Source organism: Pipistrellus kuhlii, unplaced genomic scaffold (genome assembly GCF_014108245.1).
Source record: "Pipistrellus kuhlii isolate mPipKuh1 unplaced genomic scaffold, mPipKuh1.p scaffold_m20_p_196, whole genome shotgun sequence".
Lineage (NCBI taxonomy): Eukaryota > Metazoa > Chordata > Mammalia > Chiroptera > Vespertilionidae > Pipistrellus > Pipistrellus kuhlii.
This window is the reverse complement of record NW_023425511.1, coordinates 711-14,425: the sequence shown is the minus strand read 5'-3', so window position 1 is coordinate 14,425 and position 13,715 is coordinate 711. Positions and strand designations below refer to the sequence as shown.

Genomic DNA, 13,715 nt, shown 5'->3' with positions numbered 1-13,715 from the left:
TTGCTTAATCACAGCCCTAATCGCCAAGAAAAGAACTGTGAAGTTTTCTTTTCATGGGAAATGTGAGGTTCTTTCTAGATCAGGATGCAGAAGATGTTTTACAGTGCCAAGGAATAATCTATTATGTTCACCTTTCACCTCCAAGAAAATCAGTTCCTTTTCCTGACAAACATAAAAATCCTGTACTGTATCTAGGGGACAGGTAGAGTCTAGAGAGGAAAATCGCCTATTAAATAAAAGCTGCATTAACACATAAGTGACATATCTTCAGGTTAAAAAGAAAAAGGTATGCTTCATCTCCACCCTCTGCCATATTTTTCTCTCTTATTGAGTCATCTTCCTCACATATATGGTAAAGCCTTTGAAAGAGTAAGCATTTATGTTCCAACCAAATCCTTAGACTTTTCAATGTAGAATGTCTAATATAACCTTCTCCTCCCAAAGTTTTACTTTTCTCTCCCAAACATCCTAGTTCAGAAAATACCCACGATGGAGTCCCTGGGAGTGATGCTTCTTTCTGAATTTACTTCCAGGATTTGTACAAAAGTGCAGCTCCAGCCCAGAGAATTTCCCCTTCTCGGTGTTCATCCAGCCTCAGCTCATCCATTCCTGATTACGCCAGCCTCCATTCAAAAGCTACTTACCCTGTCCTGGCAGTTCTACTGTGATGGCCCTCAGCTGTATCACTCCTAAAACTGTCCCATGGCTATACCTGGAGCTCATCTGCTCTGTGATCTCTTTTTGGAGCCAAGGAACTGGAAGAATGAGCTGAAATGGGATGGGGAAAAGACACGAGAGTGGCCAGTGGGATAGAATTGGGTGTGGAGGCATGAAGATGAGATATGGGGATATAGGAAGGGATAAGACAGGATGGTGAGCAAAAGGGATGAACTGTTTCCTAGAGCTGAACCCAGAAAGGAGGATAAAAAATAGGGAAAGGACATGAGAAAATGGGAGATGAGAAAAGATGGGAGACTTAGGAGCATCAAGCAAGATGACTAAGAAATGCTGAGGTCAAAGATGGATGTGGAGAAAATGCAGAACGACCAGGGATGGGAGAAAAGGACAAAATTCATACTGTGGCCATGTAATAAATAACACCTTTGATTTATTACTGTTATTGTTTTTGTTTTTATTATTTTATTTTCTCAGAAGGAAAAAATGTTTAACTTTTACCAAAGGAATAATGATGCAAAGTTGTCTGGGAACTCCTTCTTCTGGCTAGCTGACAACCTTAGAAGGTCAAAGGAGGACTGACAGATGGGGAGAGGGAAGGAAGATGTGTTTGGTGAAGGTTTATTCTCCACAGGCCTCCTGGTCCATCCAAGTCACCAGCCTCCTGCCTTTGTGGGCAGAGCCTGCCCATACAGTCTGATGGGCAGAGGGAAGTGTGTCTCCTTCCTTATTCTACAGACACTGTGGGGTTGGAGAGAATGAGCTCACTCACAGAATCCTCCTGAAGGAGGACCAGGCATATGGGCTGTAACTGCTGCTCTGTGACTTTGGAGACTTCCTTTCTGTGGGTGGGCTTGTTTCTGCCTACTCCAAAAGGACCCGGGAGCAGATCATCTCTCCATGATTCTTCACATTTAACTACCTTCGGTTACAATATTCTGGATGAACTGTTTCCTAGGGTGGAACCCAGACAATATTACCATCTTCACCACTTCATTAGCCTCTGAGCATTAGAACTGCCCTGCTGACTCATCTTACCTATTACCCCAAAGGGTAACCTATTACCCCCCAGGCCTTGGCATGCTTCCCCCTGAACATTCATCCTAACTCCTAAGGGTGCTTTCCTTGGAAATTGTTTCCTATGTTCTGCCTCTCCTCTAAGACCAAAGAGGTTCGTTAACAAGTATATTTCCTCTGCATTTCACTCTTTGCATCCCCCAATTGTAAATATCTCTAACTAGTATTTAGAAATATTATATGTGATAGTGGAAACATTCAGACTATAAAATTTGGTCAAGTAGGAAGTAAAAAGACAAGTGTCTTTTGACATTTGGATCCAAGTGTCACTGTATCACAAAGGCCATTGTTCAAAGTTAACTCTTTGAAGAACTTTATGTTTATTCCCCCAGAGATTTTGCACATGTATGGCATGCATATTCCACATCCTAAGAACCATTACTGTTCTGTGATCTGCTTTTTATTTTCCCCATACATTATGGAATATAACCTTTACATGACAAAGACTAAAATTATCCTTTTTCTGTTTTAATGGTAGCACAATACAGCATTGTATGCATAAACCTTATTCACTTAATACAACTTCTATTGCTATAATGTGGTTTCCAATTATTTTGTAATAATAAATAGTGCTGAAATGACTATCTTTACAAAGAGATTTTTCCAAATTTCTATAATTATTTACCTAAGATTCATTCCTATGGAACACTTTGAGAGATTTTTTAAAATGCAAATATAAACTTTGAACACACCTATATATTGTACTCTTACTTAACAAAACTTTTGCATTAATTTGTACATCCATAAGATTATGATAGTACCATCAACGGTTGCTATAAATAAATGTCTTTAACTTTTATGATCAGAAGGTTGAGAAATGGCGATATATACTTAAAAATGTTTTTAAATCCTCACCTGAGGGCATGTAGAGAGGGGATAGGAAAGAGAGAGAGAGAGAGAGAGAGAGAGAGAGAGAGAGAGAGAGAGAGAGAGAGAGAGAGAGAGAGATATGCTTCACACAACTGAGGCACACTTTTCAAATATTTGTAAACAAATTTCTTCTTTTGGCATTGCCATTTGAGAGTTTTTGTGCTCCTTTTTATTAGATTATTTGTTAGAAAATTTCAATTGTTAGGTTATCAATCTTTTTGCCATGACACTTGCAAATGGTTTCTCTAGCTTCTGTTTGTTCCAATGTGATCTGCGTTTTGCCAAAAAGATGTGTTACATGTTTATGTGATCAAATCTGTCTTTTCTTACCATGCTCTTTGATCTTATGTCTCACTTTGTGTGGTGAAGATGTTTTCCACCTTGTCAGGAAGATAGGCTGGGTTGTACTGTGTTAACACAGCCCTAAATCTCGGGGTTTGCAGGCTGTGGAGCAAAAGCGGGTAAATGACCACTGGGGTCCAGACCAAATTAAAATTTAGGGAGCCTTTTATAACTGGTCAGCTGACTGCTCTCTCTCCTTCTGCAAGTCCAGAGAGCAGCCCCGACCCTTTGGGTCCGACCGTGTTTAAACCCATCCACTATCTCCTGGTTTTGCAGAGCAAACAATTTAAAACAAAGTAGGTTTTCTTAGGTTATGTCAACATGTCATTTTCAGGGTCCTGGCGCCTGGAGTATTTACCAACGTAGATATTATTGTGCATCCTGTTATCAGGACAGTCGGCAGTGATCTATCTTGTGAGGCTGTTTTGTTAGTTGCAGCTGGGTTTTAATGGCCAAGTCGACTAGGAGAAAGCATGCTCAAAAATTCCCTCTCTCGCCGAAACCGGTTTGGCTCAGTGGTAGAGCGTCGGTCTGTGGACTGAAAGGTCCCGGGTTCGATTCCGGTCAAGGGCATGTACCTTGGTTGCGGATGTGCAAGAGGCAGCTGGTCGATGTTTCTCTCTCATCGACGTTTCTGCCTCTCTATCTCTCTCTCTTCCTCTCTGTAAAAAAATCAATAAAATATATTTTTTAAAAAAATTCCCTCTCTCTACCATACAGCCAGCAAAGGTTAATTTCATAGCCATGTGACTTCAATGGTATGATGGATCTAACGAGTTTCTGTCTTTTGGATTGTTCATCTTTTTCCTTATTGTAAAGATGAGATTAAAAACTTCCAAGCTCTTCTATGTCAGAGTGGAAACCAGAAGTCAATATTTTATTTGACAGTGGCCTGTGGTGGACATGACTTCTATTTCCCCCTTTTTATCAGCTGCCAATTTCCACATGTCACTGGCCAGACCACAGTGATGATGGATGTATGTGGACATGTGACTTCAGTGAGTTTAATGAGATTCTTTATACTAGGAACAAGGAAAAAATTCTGGATGTTATCAATTAAATTAGAGCAGCAGGGGAGTGAGAGAAAGAGACAGAGAAGTTAGCCTGTAATAGCAGGGAGCCAGCTCACAAAGGACTGCTCCCATTTCTGAGTGTCGGTTGGGACGTTGAATTAACTTCCAGACAGCTATTTTCCTGATGATATGAAAGAGAGAAAAAATACCCCTATTTTTAGTAGAATGTTAACTAGCTCTGTGTTGCTAAAAATGAATAATGTTACTTTTGCTTTTGTCTATTGCACTTGAGAGTTCCTGCAGCTTTCTCTTCTTTCTGAACCTCAACAGGCAAATAAATCCAAACAAAACAAAAACCACAGCTTGTGTCTCTCTCCTGGTGAGAAGTGTAGGGCTGGATTTGTAGAAGTTTGTTTTTGAAAAATGTACCAAAGCTCTGAATAATAACACTTTTGGTCCAGCAAGTTCACTTCATCAATTTCGCTTAAGGAAACAATCATGTAATCTAACAAAACAAAGACATTCATTACCACACTGTCGCAAACAATGGTGGGAAAACTGTCAGCAACTAATTACTGAATATTGGGAAGCGTATTAAATGAATTCTGATATATGTATCAAATTGCACACTAAAATACTGCCTAGGCATTAAGTAGTAACATAGCTGAGTATTTACCAGCATGGATATTATTGTGTAAAAAAACAAAACAAGTTTAAAAACAATTTGCATTCATTCTGGAAAAATATATATTTAGCCAAGATCAAAATTTAAGATTTAAATACAGCTAATTGTTTTGGCTTATTTTTACTTGAATTATTTCTACAGGAATCCGTATTGCTGGTTTAATAGAAACAATAAAACTTAAAAAATAGTGAACATTCAATGGTATCTCCTAGCCTACACAGTATATTCCAAGCTCTTCAATAAGGCATTGGTGGCCTGTTCCCCACTATGTCCTCCTCAGCCACAGGGTGTGCTGTGGCTCGGTCACCAGTTACACTCAGCTGGGACAGTCCTTGTATGCTTCACGGTGTTTACACCTCTCTGCCTTTTTGTCCAGCTGTTCTGCATAATAACAACTACACTGACTATGGGTCACACCCTCTGCTCTCGCACATTCCCTCATTTAATCCTCACAGCTACCCCCATCCCAATTTACACAAAGCTATTGTCCAAAGTTTACGGAGAAGAAAAGGATGCTTAGACTGGTGAGGTGAGTTCCACAAACTCCCTAGGATGGGGAGGACTGTCCACGGCCAATGGGAGTACCCTCTCTACACCATGCCTCCTCCCCTCTGGGAGCGATCTTATTTACCCCCCCCCCCCGGCCACTTTTCCTGTGTGACTCATCAGCATTCATTAATCTTAACTCAGCTGTCACCACCTTAAGGAAGCCTTCCCTGAATCCTCCATCACTGACAAGGCAGGCTTGGCTTTCCTACTTTTATGCCCCCAACCCTCCTGCCCAGACCATAACCTGACATTAAAGTGGTCTTCTTCCCGTCCATAGTGATATAATTCACATTTGTAACCCAATTAGAGGCCCTTAATAGGCTTTCAGTCATTATCAATGGAATGATATGAACCTCTGATCAGTTCAACTGTCTCAAAGTCTAGGTCAGTGCTGGCTCCCCTGACTCAGTTGTAAAGAATTGCTCTCTTCCAAATCGCCACCACCCAATGACTCATCTTCTCATCAGTTACTATCCCCTTTTGAGTCATTGCATATTACAGAGCAGGTTGAACCCAAGGTCTCCCATTTACCTTCTCCCTGTCTACTCCATTCACTGTTAGGGTTTTGGTCAGTGGCACAGGCTGTGAAAGAATTCACACTAAAATAAGAGATGATGTTTATTTTACATTTCACGAAGGGAAAGGGCAAAGTAGTGATAATACAAGACTGGAAACAAAAAGCAGCTTCCCTTTTTAAAGTGTAATGGTTCCAGATGCTAAGTGACAAGGAATGGAGGAGTATTTGGGGTTAAAGGTGAGTTTGTGTTTGTTTTTTCAGGAGACAGTCTTGGCAAATGTTCTAGGAAGATGCCTAGAGTAAAAGTTATGAAGAGTTCAAAAGACGCTTGTTTGAAGAGGAGGAAGGAAGGGAACATTCTACTAACTAGAGACTTCTTGATGGCAATTATCCCTGAGTTGTAAAAACAGCAGGAGGGAGGTGTATGCAGGAATGTAGCCTTGAGAATATTGCCCTGCAGTTTGAACAGAGGGGCTATTTGAATCAGAGGAGCTAATAATTGTAGGGTTTAATTACCAGGTGCTTCTCATAAATTGTGGAAGGTCCCAGCAAAGAAAAATAAAGGCCTTTTTTTCTGTCCTTACACTCACCACTATGCCTGTTCAGGAATGTGTGTTGATATTCTTAAGAGTTTTGTTTTGAGTGAAGAATGGAGTGCTTGTAAGGGCAGTGGAGTGAGGAGCCACAGTAATAGGAAATAGTTAGGCTGCCTAGGAATAGGGTCTTTCACAGAAAACCTATGGGATCTGATTTTTGTCTCCAGGTAAATAATATTAGGATGGAGTTAAATTGTAGGGCACTCAGTTGGCATTGGAGAAGTAGTAGGTGGTGTGGGGAAAAGCACACTTATCAGAATTGGTGTCAGAACCATATAACCTAAGTAGAGATTGGGCTTCAAAATTACCTTCTCTCCCTCTATTGCCTCCACTACCATTCCTATTCATAAGCATGTGTTGATATGTTTGAGAGTTCTTTTTAAAAGAAATGAAGAGATGAGAAATGAGGAGCCATTGACATAAAGGAAAGGGGGGGACACCCAAAAATAAAATTTAACTTCTCTCCAAGAAAAGGAATTCAGGAAAAAGGCAAGGGAGATATTATTTTGAGGATCAAAGGACAAAAATCTCCCCAGAGAAAAGAAGAGACATCTCTTGCCATTCTGTCTGAACATCAGGAGCTGTGTCCAGAGGGACTGTGGGTCAGAATTGAAGCAGTGGGAGCTGAGCCCAACAGAGCATTAGGGAAGGGGCAGTTTCACACTATAAGTCTTCTGTGGGAAAAGTGCAAGGTGTCTTTTATAAATGGCTTTCAGGCAGCAGGCCCCTAAGAGAAGTTCAGAGTTCAGAAGAGTATGAGAGGTGTTGCCGGGGTTCTTTTCCCAGCCTTACAAAGGGTTCAGCATTCTGGAGAAAAAGGCTGTGTGTAGATGATTAAAGAGTCTGGAGATGAAAAATAATTTTGAAAGGCATTGTGGGTCAGAGGATCTTCAGCTAAAGGAACTGAAGACTCACCTTGTCTAAGACCCCGTGCTATTTATTTAACACAATTTGTCCTAAGGCAAAGTGGAGTTATATACTTCAAAGGGTATGAAAGCATTGTCAGTTTGGGGAATAGCCTACAGCTGTTCAAGTGTTTGCCCAACAGGAGGCAATAAAATTCCCTGAGCTGTCTGGCAGCAAACAATAATATTTAGGTTTGGGAGAAGTGCTGTTTAGCCGTTTCCAACATGTAAACTACATATGTGACTCAGCCATTGTTGAGTCTCCCAAGTCCCCTCAACCTTTTGATGGAACTCTTGTAATTATTACATGCTAGAATTGGTTCCCAGCAGGGTGTGTGCTAACGAACATGAGAGCCCTTCTAGGACATAACTGGATGTATCTGGATAAGGCTGGGACTGTGGTCCGTTATCAGGCAAGCAGAAGGCTTTAATTCTGCAAACTTCTAGTATTAGCATTATGTGACCTTATATATTGCCAGAGCTGATGAGGTCTGAGGGATATTGTATTATACATATATGTATTTTCTTCATCAAAGATATATGACCTTTTTCTAAGGTGGAGCTATGTTCTAATCCTTCCTGTATCCCCCATAGGATAATGTTTTGCACACAGTGGAGGAAATTTCTAGTCTTTATTGTAATGTCCTGTCCAAAATTACCCTCATGTGAACCTCTGAAAGGCTTTCCCTATGAAGAGTCTTCCCAGAGCCCCATGCATGTCCTTGTTCCTCAGGCTGTAGATGAAAGGGTTCATCATGGGGGTGACCACAGCATACATCACTGTGGCCACTGAGTCTTTCATAGAGTAGGTGTGCAGGGGCTTCAAATACACCATGCCAAGTGTCCCATAGAAGAGGCTGACTACAGCCAAATGGGAGGCGCAGGTGGAGAAGGCTTTGTACTTGCTGGAGGCTGATGGTATTTGAAGGATGGCTCTGACAATCCAGACATAGGACATGATCATGAGCCCCAGTGGGATAAAGAAGATGAAGGATCCCGTGGCAATCAGCACTGTGTGATTGATCTGAGTGTTGGAACACGCAAGCCTCAGCAGGACATACATCTCACAGAAGATGTAGTGGATCTTCCGGGACCCACAGAAGGTTACTTTGGTCATAAGGAGGGTGTGGGTGAGGCCATAGAGGACAGAGAACACCCAACATAAGGTCAGGAACAAAATACAGAGGCTAGGGCTCATGGCTGTGGCATAGTGGAGAGGGCAGCAGATAGCCACATAGCGGTCATATGCCATTGTGGCCAGGATGAGGTTGTCCAGGGCCACCAAGGAGACCAGGAAGTAGAGCTGTGTCAGACATCCCATGTAGGAGATGGCTTTGTTCTGGGACTGAAGGTTCACCAGCATCTTGGGGACTATGTTGGTGACAAAGAAGAGGTCGGTGAAGGAGAGATTGGCCAGAAAGAAGTACATGGGAGTGTGCAGGCGGGAGTCAAAACTGATGGCCAAGACGATGAGCACATTTCCCACCACAGTGACCAGGTACATGGACAGGAACATCCAAAACAGGACCCGCTGGTCTTCAGGACGCTCTGAGATCCCCAGGAGCAGGAACTCAGTGGCTCCACTCTGGTTGCCTCCACCCATTTCCCCAACTTTCTGTAATATCAGCATCAACAGATGTTTACTATATGCCCTCAATAAATAAAGACATTCAAATAATTAAAACCAACTCTTTTTAAGCATTAAAAGTATCTTAGGCTAAAATTTATCTTTTTTTTTCTTTTTTTTTTTTTTTGCATAGAAACAATGTAATAATAGACACAAAAACAGGGCATGAAAAATCTTTATGAAATTTAGTAATTCCATCCACATCTAATCTGGCATACCCAATATAATAGGAATAACACCAATTATGTTATTTTAAATATAATCACCTTACAATTCTTTTTGAAGTGCTTAAATATTAGTATGTTATATGATGATAGTGTATACACTTATCCTATATAATAAAGAGCTAATATGCTAATTAGACTGGACAGCCGAACGACCTTCCGGACATCCTTCTGGACGACCTTCTGCATGAAGCCAGGGCTGCGAGGGCTGAGCCCCTTGCACGAATTTTGTGCATCAGGCCTCCAGTGTGATATATAAAACAGGTACATGCAGGATAAGAAACTGATGTTATATAATTGGACAAAGAGGAATGTAAAAATTTTGAAAAGAAAATGAAAAAATTATCATTATTTGCTGATAGGATGATCTACCTGGGAAACAGGACAGTCTCTTGAAATGCCATTAGAAATAAAAAGGACTTTCAGAACACTTGAAATCAAGTCTGAGCTCTGACATTTTTCTAGCTGTGAAACCTTAGTCAAGTTACATGAACTCTTTGACTCCATTTCTTTATGTGAGAATAATATTAAATTATAAAGTACTTAACATAAGGAGCTAACCTTTAGTGAGTACTCAAGAAATATTCATCAGTATTATTAATATGTGTAAATAATTATCAGGAATAATAAGATTAAAATATGATGTACAACAATACCATCGACATTATCAACAAACAAAACTATGCATGAAGATGTTAACAAGAAGCAGGCAGGATCTTCAAATTCTTCAGAGAGGCATAAAGTAAAATCTTTATTTTTAAATCTTCATTGTTGAAAGAATTACAGAAGTCCCCATTTTTCCCTATTGACCTCTCCAGCCAGACCCGCCCCCCACCCCATTGTCTGTGTCCATGGGTTATGCATATATGTGTACAAATTGATCTCTTCCCATCCACCCTCCTTTGCTTTCTTAACTTGATACACATAATAAGATTCCAGATAGGAAGATGAACTATTAAAAGGTACATATTCTACCAAAATAATGTAAACTTTGACCTATTCACAGTAAAAATTCTAAGTGTTTTTAAGAAAGCAAAGCTCATCCAAATTTAATCTAAAAATAAGCATGAGGTCTTCTGGTCAAGATGGTGGAGAAGTTAAACGCTGTGCTTGCCTCTTCCAACAATCACATCCAGAAAAGGGATAGCAGCTCAAAGCACCAGGGACATAGGCGGAGGAACTGAATTGTCTGGCTTTAAGGTGAGGGCTAAAGGGGCAACTCACTCTGAGACTAAAGGGTCTCCCCCAACACAGCCCCTACATGCAGGTGGAAATGCTAGCAGGTGCCTTTGTTCCTTTGTTGAGCTCTTCCCCCATCCAGCCAGCAGGCCCAAGCTGGCACCAAATCTGAGTCTCCGTTCACCTGGCTAATACTGCTCCCAACTGAAAGTGTGTTCACCACAATTTTGTCAGTGCCTGCATGACAGAACTTGAAATGACTTTTACTTTCTTTCTATCCCAACTTCTTGTATTGTTTGAATTATTCACATTGAAATTTTTGTTCATAATCAATAGATTTCAATGTATTAAGAGCTATTTTGGGGAAATGGATTCCATAGGATCTCTATAAAAATTACATCATAAGTTATTGAAGAAAAGTCAAGTTTCAAATGGTTGAAGTTAACAATAAGTGAATACAAGCTTCAGACAGAATCTAGTGCAAACAAATCAACTTAGAAAGGTAATAGGGATGGCACATAAAAAAGGAACTAGAAATAAGCCACATTTATAAATATGATTACAAAAGTCTAAATAAAATAATTGAAAATCAATTTTAAATTTTATACAGGGAATGTGAGTGTGGTTCAATATTACCAAAAATGATTCATGCAAAAGGCACTGAAAAAGTATTTAATTAAAAAGAAAAAGACAGAGGTAATTATTATAATACTATTATACTGTAAGATGCAAATAAAAGGACAGTTACTAAATATATATACACTCTTAAACATTTTAAAGCTCCTATGACACTCAAAATATAAAATTTTAAAAACTTAGCAAGGGTCTACATGGCCTGACCCATTCTTACCCACACAAGGCTATATTCCTCCACTCTCTTCACTCCAGCCATACTAACCCATATTTAATTCCCTAAATATATCAACGATGAGAGAGAATCATCAATTGGCTGCCTCTTGCATGAACCCTACTGGGGATCAAGCCCACAACCCAGGCATGTGCCCTGACCTCCTGGTTCATAGTTTGACATTCAACCAATGAATCACACTGGCCAGTTTCATTCTTGATTTCTGTTCTGTGTCTTAGAATTATAAGATTGCTATATTGGATATCAGTCAACATTTCGTTTTGGTGACTCTACTCCATCTCCCCTAAAAAAACCCTGCAGTAAACCCAATCTACCTCTGAAAATAAATAGATTAAAATATTGTTTAAACAGGCTCAACAGTTTAAAAGAAGAGTATCATTCCTGATATTCAGGTGAATAATACATTTATGCAAAAGATTATATGAAAAAAGAGAAAACTTAGAAATTAATTCATGATATTCATGACAGGAGGATATTACATTTGTCAGAAAAGAGTGATCACTATCATGAAATTTTGCTTGCAGGTGAAAATAAGATTGTAAACTAAAGGAATATAGTGGAATCACGACTGACTTTTGGCACAACAGTGTGAGAAACTATTGACCTTGTAAGTGAGAGGAGCTGTGATGGGGATTTAAAGAGTCCTATTATTTATCATTTCTCAAAGTTTCTATCTCCCAAGCCCCTAACTAGGAAACCTTGCTTTGTAACAAGGAGGGACCAAGGGGCCCAGTCTTGTCTCCATCCTGGGCCTGGCTCTGCCTCCCACTCAGACAGAAGCAGCCTCAGCCCTCCTGTGTTTGCAGAGAATGAGCCACAATGGCCAGGTGGAGAATGCTTGTGGTTGCCTGCCACCCCCCCTCCTCCCCCACCCCTCGGTGCCATCTACAGGAGAGAGAGAAGAGTGAGGAAACTTATCATTATGGACTTCCCACACAAAGAGATGTGGATTGGCCAGGTCAGGAGCTGGAAAATAAAGGAGCGAGAGAAAGAGGAGCCACACTATTTCCCAGGAATGGGGAAGTGAGTTCCCATCATAGAAGGCATTAGAACAGGCTGTAGGAAACAGCTGCGTGAGTGTTCGCTGCAGACTGGATTCAAGCATTTAGTGGAGGTAGGTGTTGCTTCATTTCACTTTTAACATTGAGATCCCAAATGACAGAGCGACGTGTAGTGGTCCTTTGCGTTTGAGTTAAAACAGGAGTAACCCTTCGGACAGGCTCTAGAGGCTTTTGATATATACAGTTTCCCAAATCTGGTTTTGTTACATAATTCCCCTATGTTCTACACCATGAAGAGCTCATTTATTACTCACAGTACTTAAGTGAGATGTTATGATAAAGAGATTTGTTACAAAAGCAAATAGTTTTAATGAGAAAAGAGAACTGATGGGTTCATTCCAGAGACCACCCAAGACCCCACATTGGCCTGAGGATGGCAAAGAGCACCCAGTGACTCCCTGAGTGACCCCATCCCTGAGCACACCCAGCCACCACCTTGTTTCTGCCATGGAAACAAAGGTCGTCCAACCCCTTAGACCTCATCAGCAACGACTTCCTTCCACAGCCTGTTGCCTGGATGCAAGACCTTGTGGGACATCTGCCTGTCAGGAGAGAAGGTGGAAGACAGGTAAGAGGGCTGGGGGTGGTCAGAGGATGCCCAAAGGAATGGATACCTCTACTTTCTAGTCCTCAACCAGGCATCTCCCACACTTTAGTGCACACCAAAATCATATGCAAAAAGCCCATTTTCTGGTCTCTTTAAATTTTGAGAAGAATTTTTTCTTTAAATCAGCTGTTGATTCTGAAGGCACACTTTGGGAACCGCTGTTCCTAGTCTGTAAGAGTCAGTGGGTTCTGTGCATTTGTGTGGTAAGCTGTCTTTGGAGACACAGAGCTCTCTTCAGTGTGGCCGGATGGAGAGGGAAAAGTCTAGGATGGTATGGGAAAGGGCCGCAAACTCAGCATCGACAACTTTCCTTCCCTTACCTCCTGTGTTGCTCCCCGTGTGTGACCTCAGCCTCCCAGAGCCTCCTCTTCTCACCCCGAAAACCTTTTGTGTTTGATAGCAGATTAAAAATTATAGGATATTAAAAGGATTGGAGGGATAGTGTTATTTACCTATAAACAATTAAAAGGGGATTATATGAAGAAAGTATAGATGGAGAGGGAGTAGTAGAGATGGAGGGGAAGTGAGAGGCAGGGACAGGAGGACAGAGGAGAATGTCTGAGATGTCCAGACCTTACTGACTCTGTGCTGGCCTCAAAGTTGCCTAGTTCTGCTGCTCCCCTTTCCTTCTGCATAGGATGAAAATTGTCAGGATGCAAAGGATTGTAAGGCATTGTTTCTGAATAGGATTTGTTAATTCATCCTGTTTGCTGGTGTTGTGAAGAAGGGATTAGTGTCTGGATCTTCAGTGCCTGCACAGAAGGAGGAGAACGCAAGGCTGTGGACGCTCTGAGGATCCCAGGGACTCTGAGAACTGAGCCCTTGAAACCAGGTTCATGAGAAAGGAGCTGAGCTGGAGCCACATCAGGCCTATTAGTTTTGGAGAGGCCTCTGGGAGGCAGTCCCAAGGCAGCTTATTG

The 13,715-nt window shown here is 41.1% G+C and overlaps 1 protein-coding gene across 1 annotated transcript; it reads right to left on the bottom strand.

The window, feature by feature from the left end:
- Positions 1–7,890: 7,890 nt before the first annotated feature.
- On the bottom strand, positions 7,891–8,869 carry LOC118722270 (olfactory receptor 1D2-like). The gene has a single exon (XM_036443623.2). It carries the CDS (start codon positions 8,857–8,859, stop codon positions 7,891–7,893), a length of 969 nt encoding a protein of 322 aa, XP_036299516.2. The 5' UTR covers positions 8,860–8,869.
- Between the last annotated feature and the right edge of the window lie 4,846 nt (positions 8,870–13,715).

Excerpts from the sequence above, each read along its gene's own strand:
- LOC118722270 (XM_036443623.2), bottom strand. The coding sequence starts at position 8,859 with ATGCTGATATTACAGAAAGTTGGGGAAATGGGTGGAGGCAACCAGAGT.